This window comes from Salmo salar, chromosome ssa24 (genome assembly GCF_905237065.1).
Source record: "Salmo salar chromosome ssa24, Ssal_v3.1, whole genome shotgun sequence".
In the NCBI taxonomy this organism is placed as follows: Eukaryota; Metazoa; Chordata; class Actinopteri; order Salmoniformes; family Salmonidae; genus Salmo; species Salmo salar.
Genome location: NC_059465.1, coordinates 30,206,492 through 30,223,121, shown reverse-complemented (window position 1 = coordinate 30,223,121; position 16,630 = coordinate 30,206,492). Strand labels below are relative to the sequence as shown.

Sequence of the window (16,630 nt, the reverse complement as noted above, 5' to 3'; positions counted from 1 at the left end):
GGAAATGTCCCCAAGAGGAAGACTTTTCCTTGTTTTACTATCTTTGTGGGAACCTTTGGGGGCTTTAGGATCTTGGTCCCCCAGGTCTTTGCTGACATTCTCCCAGTGTGGTCCCATGTTACCTTGTTGCAGGTAGACTGCTGTTTTCTCAGCATTACCGTTTAGCTGTCTATAGATAATGCAGTCACCACGGCACATGCTATGCACTGCTCCTGAAGGACTGTGTACATGTACGTACTGCATGTGTTTTCATAGACAGAAGTCAGGCTCGAGCAGACGTCCTATTTATAAATGTCAGAGGACTCTACTCCTCCTAACCTGTCTGACTCTGCTGCCCCCAGACCAGCACAGTTGTAGGTGGCATAGAGCTATCCCTGTCCCAGTTGCTAGGCAGGCAGACAGTTGTAGGTGGCATAGAGCCAGTCCCAGTCCACCACTGAACTTCACAGACCTCCATGCCCATGGAGCTTTGCTTCTTCTAAATCCTCCTGCTTTTCTCACATTCTTTCTTCGACCCCCTCTTTGTTTCTCTCTCTCTCTCCCTCAGGTTGGCCTTGGCAGTCCCCCAGTTGTAGTTGTCCGCCCGCCCCCCCACCATGCTGGCCTGCCTGCAGAGGAGGCAGAACCCTCCAATCCCATCCTCCCAGCACCCCTTGTGCGCCAGCAAGGCCCTGGAGCCGCCTCAAGCACTCAGCCGAAAATGTGAGTCCAAGACAAAGAAGGGTCAGGAGTTTTGTTAGGTTTCCCAATGTATTTGATTTGGTAGAGGGAGACCTTGGGGTTGTTATGTTGTTACTCATTTTGAATAGAGAGACTGTTTAGCTGTGCTGACTGTGCAGAGTTTAACATGCCTCCCTGGCCCTCGGTGACTGTGTAGGTATGTGTGTTGGTTCTTCTATCCTTGTGGGGTTCTAAAATCCCCAAAAGTCCCTCTCATAAAATACTGTATATAAAGGGACTGGCCATGGGAAGTTGTTATGGAAATGAAGGGGAAAGAAACTAGTTTGGACCAGCTAAGGATTAAAGAAAGCTGCCGTATTCCCCTGGAAGGTGACTTTCTGCCTAATTTCCCTGAAGCCTCGGGATTAGTCCTTTAGTGGAATGAGACTGTCCTGTGTGTGTGTGTGTGTCTCTGTGTGTGTGTGTGTCTCTGTGTGTGTGTGTGTCTCTGTGTGTGTGTGTGTCTCTGTGTGTGTGTGTCTCTGTGTGTGTGTGTCTCTGTGTGTGTGTGTCTCTGTGTGTGTGGTGGAGGGGGTTGTTCCGCTTATAGAACGCTCCAAGAGTCTTTAGTGGCCTATGTTTGCATGGCAAGCCGATTTTAAAAGGGAAGGCGGATGGAGAGAAGGAGTTAACCTAGCATTTTCAACCTCAGTTTACAAAAGCTTAAACATGTTACAGTTCCACCTGCTAATAGCCCTAATTGTCAACAACATATCACTAGTATAAAATAAAAAGATTCTACTAGAGAAAAACATACTGTTGGACATCTGCATGACGCAATTTAACCTCGACTAGTGGGTCTGGCCCGCTTATGTATACATCTTCCTGTTGCATGTGTAACCCTAGATTTCTGACTGTTGCATGTGTAACCCCTAGATTTCTGACTGTTGCATGTGTAACCCCTAGATTTCTGACTGTTGCATGTGTAACCCCTAGATTTCTGACTGTTGCATGTGTAACCCCTAGATTTCTGACTGTTGCATGTGTAACCCCTAGATTTCTGACTGTTGCATGTGTAACCACTAGATTTCTGACTGTTGCATATGTAACCCCTAGATTTCTGACTGTTGCATATGTAACCCCTAGATTTCTGACTGTTGCATATGTAACCCCTAGATTTCTGACTGTTGCATGTGTAACCCCTAGATTTCTGACTGTTGCATGTGTAACCCCTAGATTTCTGACTGTTGCATGTGTAACCCCTAGATTTCTGACTGTTGCATGTGTAACCCCTAGATTTCTGACTGTTGCATGTGTAACCCCTAGATTTCTGACTGTTGCATGTGTAACCACTAGATTTCTGACTGTTGCATATGTAACCCCTAGATTTCTGACTGTTGCATATGTAACCCCTAGATTTCTGACTGTTGCATATGTAACCCCTAGATTTCTGACTGTTGCATGTGTAACCCCTAGATTTCTGACTGTTGCATGTGTAACCCTAGATTTCTGACTGTTGCATGTGTAACCCTAGATTTCTGACTGTTGCATGTGTAACCCCTAGATTTCTGACTGTTGCATGTGTAACCCCTAGATATCTGACTGTTGCATGTGTAACCCCTAGATTTCTGACTGTTGCATGTGTAACCCCTAGATTTCTGACTGTTGCATGTGTAACCCCTAGATTTCTGACTGTTGCATGTGTAACCCCTAGATTTCTGACTGTTGCATGTGTAACCCCTAGATTTCTGACTGTTGCATGTGTAACCCCTAGATTTCTGACTGTTGCATGTGTAACCCCTAGATTTCTGACTGTTGCATGTGTAACCCCTAGATTTCTGACTGTTGCTACTTTGCAGGACTGACACAGGATCATCGGGTTCAGTTTATTATAGTCTGGCAATAAAGCACACAGCGTAGGTGTTCAAGTTAGAATCAGACGATTATGAATTTGCATTCCTCCAGCTCTGTCTTCGCCATAATCATAAATGAAAGGGCAAACATGGCTATAATAACACAATGTGATTGTATAGTTTTACATAGAATAAATATCACGAGAACCAATTGTTTTTATTTTACAGTAACGTGAACCAAGACTCAAAATGGGAGTACAACAACGAGCTAGCTTCCGAGAAATACATTTTCAACACAGTAAATAAATGACAACATACCTGGCCTGAACTAGGTACCTCTGCCTCCCAAACTCACATGACTGCCCTCCTCAAGCGTCTTAGCCGATTGCGCCACATCATAACTAGCTAGTGAGGCGACACAAGCGCAACACCTCAGCCTGAGGGGTAAGTGTCACACACCCCCATGTAATACACATGATTGGTTCAACTGTCAAAGGGGAATGAGAGGACAAGGTCAGTGTTGCTTTTGTTCAGATCTACGTGTGTGTACGTTTTTGAAGTATGTGCCAAGGTTGCGACCAAAGGGGTGTGTGTCCTGGTTCCATGTATGGTGGCGTGAGTTCCGGCCAGGTTCCCTAATGAGCTTCCAGAAAGTGAGAGAGACAGAGAAGAAAGGGGGAGGGCTGTGAGAATGAGTCAGAGGGGAGAAATGGAGAGTAAGAGAGAAAAAGAGGGAGGCAATGGCTGTCTTAATCGATTCTCTCTCCCTCCAATTTGGACAGGATTAGCCCACTTCCTCCTCGGGCCTCTTATTGAAGAGCAGCCAGTGGGAGTCAGAGATGGAATCAATAGAGAAAAATAACAGTCTCTCTCTCTCTCTCTCTCCGTCTCTGTCTCTCACTGTCTCTCTCTCTCTCTGTGTGTCTCTCCCTCTCTCTGTGTCTCTCCCTCTCTCTGTGTCTCTCCCTCTCTCTGTGTCTCTCCCTCTCTCTGTGTGTCTCTCCCTCTCTCTGTGTGTCTCTCCCTCTCTCTGTGTGTCTCTCCCTTCTCGCTGTGTGTCTCTCCCTTCTCGCTGTGTGTCTCTCCCTTCTCGCTGTGTGTCTCTCCCTTCTCGCTGTGTGTCTCTCCCTTCTCGCTGTGTGTCTCTCCCTTCTCGCTGTGTGTCTCTCCCTTCTCGCTGTGTGTCTCTCCCTTCTCGCTGTGTGTCTCTCCCTTCTCGCTGTGTGTCTCTCGCTCTCTCTGTGTGTCTCTCTCTCTCTGTGTCTCTCTCTCTCTGTGTGTGTTAAACCCTTTGATTGAAAGATTACCACTGTGGCCATATATAATGAGTGGATTTGAGAAGAATGGCCTCCTTTCTGTCCTGCGGAGGTGAGACTGAGTGTTGGATTTCAGCATTGTACTGTACTTTACAGCCACTGGCCCTTCAATGAGAGAGGGGATTGTTCAGCCAGGCTCAAAAGGGGTGCGGAGAGGCAGATGTCAGCTTTGGTCAGGGGAATTGTGGGCACACACACTGGGCTCCTTCGTGCAAAGCTAGGTCCCCGTCGATTGATCACCCTCTGGCCCAGTTTGAGCTGAGGGAGGAGGAGTGGGGTAAAGTGACCCTGGCTCTTAGCAGCCCGAGTGATGCCTGTCTCTGCCTACCTGCCTACCAGACACCACCCCCTCACAGAGAGAAATAGGATGTGAGGGAGATTATTACCTGGCAGTGGCAGGAGAGGTGAGCTGCTCTGCCATTTGCATCTGCTGTCCTTTGCAGAAAAGCAGTGAGTGGGGGGATGGTGAGGTGGTGGTGGTGGGTGAGAGGGTGAGGGGGGCAGCGATGCTGAGCAGCTGCACAGTTCATTGATGCGACTCCCATTAAAAAATCCCTCATACCCTCAATAAAAAAGGACTTAACTGGCTTCGCCATCAGCGGGAAGAGTTCAGATCGGCTCGCCAGACAATCAATTTCCCTCGAGCGTATAGAGCTTAGCGGGAGAAACGGGAGGCGGAAAGAGAGGGATGTTTCCATTATCACAGTCTGCTCTGCATCTGGGCCAGGAGAGCGAGAGCGATGAAGAGAGGGTGATGAGGGAGAGAAAGAAATGGGAAGCGGGAGAGCGGGATGTAGAGAAGGAAAGAAAGATGGGAGTGGGAGAGCAATGGGGGGGAGAACGAGGGAGAGAGAGACTGGGTTTTTAAAATGCCATTGACTCCCTGCCTTTAAAGGTCCAATGCAGCCATTTTTATCTCGATATCAAATGTTTTCTGGGTAACAATTAAGTACCTTACTGTGATTTGTTTTCAGTTAAAATGGTCTAAAATAAAAATTAAAAAAATGCTTCTTGGCAAAGGGCAATTTCTCAAGAAGAAATGTGGCTAGGACTGTCTGGGTGGGGAGGGGAAACTGAAATGTAGCTGTTATTGGCAGAGAGGTTTGAACCTCCCTTTCTATTAGTGGTCTAACTAATTTACCGCATGGTGATGTCACCATGGATGGCCAAAACTCCATCCCACCAAAACGGGCAAAAATTTCAGGCGGTCTTTTCAAACAGCTCTTACACTAAAAGGGCATTATCATCATTTTCACAGTATTATTCCAACCTCATAGTGTGGAAATATATATAAAACACTGAAATATCTAGGTTTTGACTGCACTGGACCTTTAAAAATATCCTATTGGATTAGCCTCACTGGGGTGGCCTTTAGATGTAAAAAAAAAAATCTCTTCTCTTGCTCTCGGGCCGTGGAATTAAGAGTGGGGAGGAATTACTTAAATTATAAATCATAGGCATTTGCTTTCAGCGTGCCCAAATTCCCTGTGTATGGGGCTGCACTATCCGTGCACCAGGACCTGTCATTTTTTTATTAAATCTCCCCTTATGGGTTGACATTTGTAGCTCCCGTCCTCCCCTCCCCATCACGTCTGCCACTATACGCTGCACTTCGTGAGAAGCAGAGGAGGACACGGCAGTGGAGCCAGTGTCTCTCTTCAGGCTGTTCTCCCCCAGAGAGAGGGCACCCAGACCAGTCAGAGGAGAGAGAGGGATTCCCCTGACCATAGTTCCCAGTCCCCAGGCACTCAGGCTTATTCCTTTCACCCCTCAGCCTTCAGGTCCCTACCCCTTCGTGGTTGTGGAACCGGCCTCTCTCTAAATAGGGAGACAGAGAAGGGTGTAGCTGAGGGCTAAGAGAGAGGCTGAGGGCCCCAACGAAAGGCCGCTACACACCGTATATGACGCTCCGTAGCTCTGTTTGAAAGCGTGTGTAGGGCCCTTAAGGGGCCTGATCAGGAGGGACCGCAGCACTCAGCAGCCATTCATTTGGAGGAGAGGATTGGACCTTTTTATAGTCCCAGACAGAGGCTACTGAACTCTCTACAGCAGGTCAACTTCTCATCTCACCTACATAACAATGGAACAATTTGATGAGAATGTGAGAATGTAACAATTTGACGAGAATATAACAATTTGATGAGAATGTAATAATTTGATAATGTAACAATTTGACGAGAATGTAACAATTTCATAAGAATGTGAGAATATGTTCACTGTTCAGGTCATTTTATTCTCTTATTTCATCGTATGGTTTGTTTGATGTCGGAAAGATCAGCAGGCGTGATCATGACGCTCGTGGCTATCAATATGGCGTGTTTGTGACAGCCCTGTCAGATTGGGATCTGCACGTCGCGGGTTCTTTCCCCGGTCAGTCCGCCGTAGGTCCTGCCCTTGTTAGACCGCACATGTCACAGACGCTCCTGTGTCTGCCCCGTGATTGGATCAGACCTCGGGCTCTGCCCCCTGATTGGATCAGACTTTCAGCTCAATCTGTGTCGTGCCTCTAGCCAACAGCAGGCCCTGATTCTAAACCCCACGTCCAGAAGGCACGCTGATACCATCATCCAGCAGGCCTCGAGAGCCAATCATGGAGGTGCACAGAGGGTTTCTATGGCATCAGTAGAAATAGAATAATTAGAACGGGTCAAAATGAATGGGAATGTCCATTCTAATCATCTATTTCTATGCTGATATCCTAGGTTCACTACGTGCCTGGTATCCATAAACATAGAATGGCTAGAACAGGAAATACATTTATGAAAATCTATTTCTATGCTGATATTCTATTGGCCCTAGTCAAAAAGTAGTGCACTATATAGGGAATAGTCTGTCTGAAAAAGCACCCTATCTACCACTCTCTGGTGTTTAAGCCAGAGGTAAACATGACAGTAGAATTACCTTTCCATATCCAATCGGATACCTCCACAACCTGTTATGGGGAGAAAAAGGGAAAGGTTTTCTGTAGAATACTTAAATGTGGCAGCAGAAATGACAACCTTTTCCCTGATTGCCTTTGAGCCCGAGGAGAGAGGAGTGGAGTGGAAATGGAGAGAGAGAGGGAATAGGCAAGAGAGAGGGGAGGAGCAGTGTACCCGGGGAGAATCTGCATGCACTTGACCTTTCCCCACTGATTGAACTGCCTCTTCCATCTCCCGTTTGGAATTCCACAGGCTCACTGCACATGGCCGGCCGCCATCATTATTCCATTTATTCCGCGTTAGGGAACAGGGAGAGATGTTAGTGTCCTTTTCTCAAAGTGAGAGGTGATTGACAGCCAAGCGTTCCATGCCACACCCCCTCAGTACCACTAAGTGTAACAGCCACTCACATAAATAAAACAAATTTAAAAAATCATGATGTAACTACTTCCCCTGCGCTCGATTTAAGCTTGCCTGGTGCCATGGAACTAATGGAATAGTCCCAAAAGTGCAAATCGCGATCAAGCACTCAAATATGTTTGAACGAAAACAACTATTTGAACCTGGGTCTGTGGTTTGGTGGATGTACACAGTCTGGGCATACAGTACACGCACCAGCAGCCTGTCTCATGCCCACTGGCACTCCATTGTGCCAGGAGGGTGGCGGGCATCACAGGGCTGGCACTAAGAAGATCATTTCCGGCAGGCCGCATCCCACAGTGCCATGCCCCTTCGCTCTGCCCTCTGCCGTCTGTTTATGGGGCACGGCGGTGGCGTGGGGGTGGGGAGTGTTGTTTCTTCATAGGGCAGTGAGGCTCCAGGAAGCAGGTTTTGGCCACACTGGGACTTGGTTTGGAAACGTACTGTAGGCTCCCCGTTCCCAGCTAGATGGCATTTTGGTATCGCAGGTGCAGGGCAGTAACACATTCTATCACTGTGTGCTGGCTGTGACATTCTATTTTCGCTGAGATATGGCAGCCTATCACTGCCAAGGGTAGGACTCTTTCTTCATCAAAATGTGGATAATTAACAATGCTGTAATACTCTTACCTCACTGTATTGTGTGCATGTGTAAGGGGGTTGGCCATCTGAGGTATCATGACTGCAGCAGTGTACAGTAGATGTGTCAGTTGTGAGTGTTCTTGCTGACCCTGGCTGTCACTACTGCTCTGTGGATCCCTAAGGGCTAAAACGAGTCATCCACCCAAACCACACTGTGCTTTTAAGTGACAGAAGGATTTATGTAGAGAGAACACTCAATCTCTCCTTACTCATATATCCAGACCGGTATCCATCCAGATTGGAAGTTTCCTTTCTGACCTGCATTGAGTCATTAAAGGTATGTCTGTCTCTTTGTCTCTTTGTCTCGCTCTCTCGCGCTCTCTCTACGCTGGTGTAGTGCAGAGAGTGGAGGGCCTTGTTGTCTGTACAGCGTTAAATATTAATTGGGAATCAGTGGAGGACTTGTCTCCTAAATGATAGAACAGAAGGGCCTGGGCTTTTGCCTCAGGCAGCCTGCGGGAGCCTTCTCCCATTTACCTGCAGGCCTTCTCCAGTCTGACAGCCCTGCCCAGGGCCGGCCTTCCCTCCTCTCCCTCTGCTGCTCTGCCTGCCTGCCTCCTCTTATCTCTGGCTCTGTGTGCTCCTACAATCTCCAGCCCCCAGGTCCCGTACTCAAACTCTGGGTTACTTGAGTTTGTGGAGGACGGGTTCTGTGTGTGCATGCCGCCGGCTCTGCTCCCCTTGTTTAGGCATTTTGAGGAAATAGTGTAGCACAGTCGTAAATACTACTGAAAGACAGCAGCCAGGACAGGAGAGGTGCCTTGTTGTCATCATAGATGGGTGTGTGTGTGTGTGTGTGTGTGTGTGTGTGTGTGTGTGTGTGTGTGTGTGTGTGTGTGTGTGTGTGTGTGTGTGTGTGTGTGTGTGTGTGTGTGTGTGTGTGTGTGTGTGTGTGTGTGTGTGTGTGTGTGTGTGTGTGTGTGGCTTTACACAGAGCCTCCTTTTGTTCCTCTTTTATCAGGGCTATCATCTGGAGAGGTGTGTTGTGATTGAAACTAGTGCCCCAGTGCATGCTGGTCCATTGGCTGTGTGTGTGTGTGGTGTGTGTGAGAGAGATCAGGGATCATTAGCGTATAAAAAGGCCAACACTACTGTTTTGGAAATGAAACGCAGTCTGGGTTGATGTTGAATGTTGGCTCTGTGTCCCTCGGCACTGGAGCACAGCTTCTAACTGGGCAATGGGGGCACATTGTGTTGGAGGGGGCTGGGCGGAGTGGGAGAGAAACGGACAGAGACGGGGAAAGGAGAGAACAGGGGGCTGGGGTGACTTTGATGCCACAGGAATGAGTTCACGGGCTCGTGAGCACAGGCCTAATCGCACATGACAATATCGGCTGGTGTGCCAGTCGCAATGCATAACAGCCCCCCCACTCACTGGTGCTGCTGACTCGGGTATTTGCTGATAAAGCTCTGCTTTCTAGACCATGCTGTGTGTACAATGAGGGTGGCCAGACTCGTCACAGCCATACCACCATGACCCCCCCCCTCCAGAACCATGCACTGTACCAGGCCCAGGCTCCCGTCTGGTACACTCCATTTTAACCAAAGGACAGGCTGGTGAATAAAGAAAGACTGGCGTGTCACGGTGCTTGAAATTAGGTCAGGTCTATGGGCTTTGCCGGCGGCGTGAGATTGTAAATGTTATTTTTTTATTTTTTCTAAGTTCGATTGGACACCCGTTTTTTGGCATAGCTCTTTTTGTTTGGCCTGTTTTGTTTTTCGGGGTCGCGTGAATTGTGGGGGTAAACATGTTGCCCCAGATTCGGTGTTTGTTTGGTACACGGGCCTCCGTCCCACAATAGAGCCGACATGGCTACTGCTGACGTCCCGCATTCCTCCTCCCCAGCCAACACAAAGGGGGACCGGCTCGGCCAGCTCTGTCTCTTTGTTGGTCTCGCTATCTGCTCAACCCGGGAGATGGAGGATTAGAATCACTGTTGAATATAGTCAGCGACCTCCTTTTTTAAATGTGGGGAGTTTTTTTTACTCTTTGGCTGCATGTGAAATTGCACCCTATTCCCTATATAGTGCATTACTTTTGACCATAGCCCTATTGCACCCTATTCCTTATATAGTGCCATATTTTTTTTACTAGGGCCCATATGGAATAGAGTGCCATTTCAGACACACCTCTGTTTATCCTCCGTACAGTCTGTCCATGACATATGCTGCACAAACAACACTGAGCTAAGTTGACCAACAACAAGAAATATCCATAAATATTTTGCAAGAAAGCTTCATTTGAATAATTCAGCCATAGGAATTTTGTGGTGGTGACATATGGAAACGGTCTCTCTGGATAACAAAATCACTATAAAGGTACCATTTAGACATGACCACCAGCGTTACTAGGACTACTCCGTCTAATAATAATCCTAATAATGGTAACACTTGAGTATTGTAGCAGTGGTGTCTGCAGGGGCTCTGCTCTGGGCTCGGCCGGGGCTCTGCTCTGGGCTCGGCCGGGGCTCTGCTAATGCAGCCCGAGCGCAGACAAATGGAAAGTGACACGTGTGTGTGTAGAATGCTATTTGTGGTGACGCTTTGACTACAGATAATAAAGTGTTCGCCACAAGGTGATTTCACTCTGCAAGCACCCCAAAAGGAACTCACTTACTCTGGGAGAGAGAGAGTGCAAGAGATGGGAGGTAGAGAGAGGGAGAAAATCCAGACTCTTCTAAAATGATGCACAGTGCTAGCTACTAGAGGAAGTAAGGTTCAACTGGAGATGGGAGGTTTGGATAATCTGTTCTAAACAGGATTGTTGTGTGTGTGCTAGGCCCTGTGCACAGGGAACTCCTTCAGAATCAATCAATCCTCAGTCATTTCCCCTACAGCCAATAAAAGGCATGTTGCTACATCAAACCAACAAATTAGTTGATTGATTAACATCTGGGTATAGAGATAAATACCAAATAGAAAATAAAAACAATGGATATAACTATATCGCTATATACAGTGCATTCAGAAAGTATTCAGACCCCTTGACTTTTTCCACATTTTGTTACGTTACTGCCTTATTCTAAAATGGATTACATTTTAAAAATCCTCATTAATCTACACACAATCCCCCATAATGACAAAGCGAAAACAGGTTTTTAGAAATGTTTTCAAATGTATTAAAAATAGAAAACAAAAATACCTTATTTACATTAGTATTCAGACCCTTTGCCATGAGAATCGAAATTGAGCTCAGGTGCATCCTGTTTCCATTGATCATTGTTGAGATGTTTCTACAACTTGATTGGAGTCCACCTGTGGTAAATTCAATTGATTGGACATGATTTGGAAAGGCACACATCTGTCTATATAAGGTCCCACAGTTGACGGTGCATGTCAGAGCAAAAACCAAGCCATGAGATCCGTAGAGCTCCAAGTCAGGATTGTGTCAAAAAACAGATCTGGGGAAGGGTACCAAAAAATGTCTGCAGCATTGAAGGTCCCCAAGAACACTGGCCATCATTCTTCAAATGGAAGAAGTTTGGAACGACCAAGACTCTACCTAGAGCTGGCCGCCCGGCCAAACTGAGCAATCGGTGGAGAAGAGCCTTGGGTTCTTGGTCACCTCCCTGACCGATGGTCACTCTGACAGAGCTCCAGAGTTCCTCTGTGGAGATGGGAGAACCTTCCAGAAGGACAACCATCTCTGCAAAACTCTACCTATCAGGCCTTTATGGTAGAGTGGCCAGACGGAAGTCACTCTTCATTAAAAGGCATATGACAGCCCGCTTGGAGTTTGCCAAAAGGCACTTAAAGACTCTCAGACCAAGAGAAACAAAATTCTCTGGTCTGATGAAACCAAGATTGAACGCTTTGGCCTGAATGCAAAGCGCCACGTCTGGAGGAAACCTGGCCCCATACCTACGGTGAAGCGTGGTGGCAGCATCATGTTGTGGGGATGTTTTTCAGCGACAGGGACCGGGAGACTAGTCAGGATCGAGGGAAAGATGAACAAAGCAAATTACAGAGATCCTTGATGAAAACCTGCTCCAGGGCACTCAGGACCTCCGATTGGGATGAAGGTTCACCTTCCAACAGGACAATGACCCTAAGCACACAGCCAATACAACACAGGAGTGGCTTCGGGACAAGTCTCTGAATGTCCTTTAGTGGCCGTGCCAGAGCCCGGACTTGAACCCGATCGAACATCTCTAGAGAGACCTGAAAATATCTGTGCATCAACGATCCCCATCCAATCTGACAGAGCTTGAGAGGATCTGCAGAGAAGAATGGGAGAAACTCCCCAAATACAGGTGTGCCTGTAAATGTAAATGTGTTATTTCAGTAAAAAAAAAATATATATAAACTTGCAAAAATGTCTAAACCTGTTTTTGCTTTGTAATTATGGAGTATTGTATGTAGATTGATGAGGGGGGAAACATTATTTTTAGAATAAGGCTGTAATATAACAAAGTGAAGGGGTCTACATACTTAACGAAATAACTGTATGTAGCGATATGTATCAATGTTTTAGTGGGAAATAATACAAAGATGAGGAGAAAATGATCGTGGCTAAAGTTGTTGAAGCCAATTTATGACAATGAAGTTGCTCTCATTGGACTGAGCCTGAGAAGAGGAAAGGTGATCAGTGCCAGGAGGCTGAAGGAAGGAAGCACAAATCCAACATTTGCCAGGAAATGATTTGATTGGATTTGAGGTGAGAATGACCTTTTTGAAATGAAAGATAACAATTAGGAGTCATGTGAGTTAAAAAAAAAAAACTTGTTAATGTCTAAATCCATTTTCGACATAGCGCCATGGTTCTGTAGCTGGCTGTGATAGATCAGTGGGGAGACTGAAGGGCCTAAACAGGCCGTCAATAGAACACTCTCATTCCCTTCCAGGAAATATGTCTATATTTCTGTTACTAGTCGAGTAGCCATCAGAGAGAGATTTCACAGATGGGGGTGGGGTGAGGCTGAATTATTTTCCTGCATGTACTGTTTGTAGGCCTATGCATCGTAATCAGAATTCAAGATATCTTTGTCATCATGAACTTTCATAAGAATCTGAACAATTATAGCTAGCCTACACACCAAATCTTTAATTCTCATCCGATTTTTTTTTTTTTTTTGATGTCGTCTCCAAGCAAGTAATTAACCAAATAATCAGCCATGCAATTCAATACTCATCTTTTAAAACAAACTCTTTAAACCTAAATTGTTTTTATCTTTAAAATTGAAATAGAGGAACTAACAGTACAGACACTACCGGTCAAAAGTTTTAGAACACCTACTCATTCAAGGGTTTTTCTTAATCTTTACTATTTTCTACATTGTGGAATAATAGTGAATACATTAAAACTATGAAATAACACATATGGAATCATGTAGTAACCCAAAATGTGTTAAACAAATCAAAATATGTTTTATATTTGAGATTCTTCAAATTGCCACCCTTTGCCTTGATGACAGCCTTTCACACTCTTGGCATTTTCTCAACAAGCTTCACCTGGAACGCTTTTTCAACCGTCTTGAAGGAGTTCCCACATATGCTGAGCACTTGTTGGCTGCTTTTCCTTCACTCTGCGGTTCGACTCATCCCAAACCATCTCAATTTGGTTAAGGTTGGGGGATTGTGGAGGCCAGGTCATCTGATGCAACACCTCCTCCTCCATGCTTTACGGTGGGAAATACACATGCAGAGATCATCCTTTCACCCACACCGCGTCTCACAAAGGCACGGTGGTTGGAACCAAACATCTCCAATTTGGACTCCAGACCAAAGGACAAATTTCCGCCAGTCTGATGTCCATTGCTCGTGTTTCTTGGCCCATGCAAGTCTCTTCTTATTGGTGTCCTTTAGTACTGGTTTATTTGCAGCAATTTGACCATGAAGGCCTGATTCACAGTCTCTTCTGAACAGTTGATGTTGAGATGTCTGTTACTTGTGTAACCCTCTCACCAGTCTCGAATTTGACTTTCACGATATTAACTTACGTAGAATATCTCAACAGCATGGGATGTTAGGTGAGAAGGACATCTCCAATAAGAAGCCCTATTGTAAACTATCTAGTGTGATGACAAATAGAAACTTCAGATGGAATGATTATAGATTTTTGTTATTGTATAAGGATATACTTTCCCATGCATTAAATTGAAACAGTAAATGACTCCACCAAGGCAACATGCATAAGGTTCAAGATGTGTATTATTACATTTTCAAAGCACCACATCAAAATAAATGAAAATAATAAACCCCAATGAGTCGTGCACAACCCATGTCCAAATTGTTTCAAGCTTGCTTAACCCCGTTGGCGCGTTGGAGCTCAAAAAAATGACGACACGCATAAAGTCCAGAAGCACCCTACCGTCGTGGTTACTGACTACTCGTAGATATTCCCTCAGGGAAGTATGGCAGTTCCTTGCAGGTTTCCTCACAAGATCCACAGTTATCAATGCAGACAGTACTCTTTAGCAGTAACCGATATCCCATGGGAACATAAACTCGTTAATCTTTCCCAAGCAATTCTCTCTCTGTGTCACACGATGCTAGGCTAACCTCAAGGCTGTCAAATATCTCCACGATGAGACGGTAGCTTCAGTCTTTACTAAGTCTTTCTTCACAAAATTATAACAACTCTAAAATAAAATCAGTATTTCCCTTCAAAACTCGGGAGGTATGGGTTTTGTTCTATTTTTAACGTCTTCTTTTATAATTTTTCTAATGTAACGTCCATCCTTTTCTCAACGTCTCTCTCCCTCTTTTTTTCCCCCAGGCCTCCCGTTAACCGGGTCAACTCCCATTGGCCACAGATTAAAAAGCTAACTTATTTGTCAAAACTTAAAAGTAAACCAACCTATTCACTTATACATTAAAGAAATATTTCTTAAAAAGAAATGCATTAACAACATTACAATTCGGGAGCAATTCAATCACCTTTTAAATCTAATACCAATTAATTATAACAAATAACTCAATACTTTTTTCTAACAAGAATATTACGCTTGAACCCTGTGAAGCATTTATTTGGTCTGCAATTTCAGAGGCTGGTAACTCTAATGAACTTATCCTTTGCAGCAGAAAACTCTGGGTCTTCCTTTCTTGTGGCGGTCCTCATGAGAGCTAGTTTCATCATAGCGATTGATGGTTCTTGCGACTGCACTTGAAAAATCTTTCAAAGTATTTCATATTTTTTGTATTGACTGACCTTCATGTCTTAAAGTAATGATGGACTGTCGTTTCTCTTTGCTTATTTGAGTTGTTCTTGCCATAATATGGACTTGGTCTTTTACCAAATAGGGCTATCTTCTGTATACTTTCGAGTGGCGCAGCGGTCAAATGCACTGCATCTCAGTGCAAGAGCCATCACTACAGTCCCTGGTTTGAATCCAGGCTGTATCACATCCGGCCATGATTGGGGCGGTGCACAATTGGCCCAGCGTCTCGGGGATGGGCCGTCATTGTAAATAAGAATTTGTTCTTAACAGACTTGCCTAGTTGAATTAATATAAAAATATATGCACAGTTGAAGTCTGAAGTTTACATACACCTTAGACAAATACATTTAAACTCAGTTTTTCACAATTCCTAACATTCAACCCTAGTAAATATTCTCTGTCTTAGGTCAGTCAGGATCCCCACTTTATTTTAAGAATGTGAAATGTCAATAATAGTAGAGAGAATGATTTCTTTCAGCTTTTATTTCTTTCATCACATTCCCAGTGGATCAGACGTTTACATACATTCAATTACTATTTGGTAGCATTGCCTTTAAATTGTTTAACTTGGGTCAAACGTTTCGGGCATCCTTCCACAAGCTTCCCACAATAAGTTGGGTGAATTTTGGCCCATTCCTCCTGACAGAGCTGGAGTAACTGAGTCAGGTTTGTAGGCCTCCTTGCTCGCACACGCTTTTTCAGTTCTGCCCACAAATTGTCTATAAGATTGAGGTCAGGGCTTTGTGATGGCCACTCCAATACCTTGACTTTGTTGTCCTGAAGCCATTTTGCCACAACTTTGGAAGTATGCTTGGGGTCATTGTCCATTTGGAAGACCCATTTACGACCAAGCTTTAACTTCCTGAATGATGTCTTGAGATGTTGCTTCAATATATCCACATCATTTTCCTTCTCATGATGCCATCTATTTTGTGAAGTGCACCAGTCCCTCCTGCAGCAAAGCACCCCCACAACATGATGCTGCCACCCCCGTGCTTCACGGTTGGGATGGTGTACTTCGGCTTACAAGCCTCCCCTTTTTTCCTTCAAACATAACGATGGTCATTATGGCCAAACAGTTCTATTTTCATCAGACCAGAGGACATTTCTCCAAGAAGTACGATCTTTGTCCCCATGTGCAGTTACAAACCATAGCATGTCTTTTTTTTATGGTGGTTTTGGAGCAGTGGCTTCTTCCTTGCTGAGTGGCCTTTCAGGTTATGTCGATATAGGACTCGTTTTACTGTGGATATAGATACTTTTGTACCTGTTTCCTCCAGCATCTTCACAAGGTCCTTTGCTGTTGTTCTGGTATTGAGTTTCACTTTTTGCACCAAAGTACGTTCATCTCTATGAGACAGAACGCGTCTCCTTCCTGAGCAGTATGACGGCTGCGTGGTCCCATGGTGTTTATACTTGCGTACTATTGTTTGTACAGATGAACGTGGTACCCTCAGGCGTTTGGAAATTGCTCCCAAGGATAATCCAGACTTATGGAGGTATACCATTTTTTTTTTTTCTGAGGTCTTGGCTGATTTCTTTTGATTTTCCCATGATGTCAAGCAAAGAGGCACTGAGTTTGAAGGTAGGCCTTGAAACACTTCCGCAGGTACACCTCCAATTGACTCAAATGATGTCAATTAGCCTATCAGAAGCTT

The 16,630-nt window shown here is 45.2% G+C and overlaps 1 protein-coding gene across 2 annotated transcripts in view; it reads left to right on the top strand.

Annotated features, from left to right (window-relative positions):
• The window catches only part of LOC106585667 (protein FAM222A), a 62,150-nt gene that overhangs the window by 31,531 nt on the left and 13,989 nt on the right, over positions 1 to 16,630 (top strand). The window contains exon 2 of one of the 2 annotated variants that reach the window (XM_014172117.2): positions 548 to 702. The exons of the other annotated variant lie outside the window; for it this stretch is intronic. Within the exon in view, the coding sequence (XP_014027592.2) occupies positions 597 to 702 (106 nt within the window). The 5' untranslated portion in view covers positions 548 to 596. The remainder of the gene's footprint in view (positions 1 to 547; positions 703 to 16,630) is intronic. 2 annotated transcript variants of the gene reach the window in all.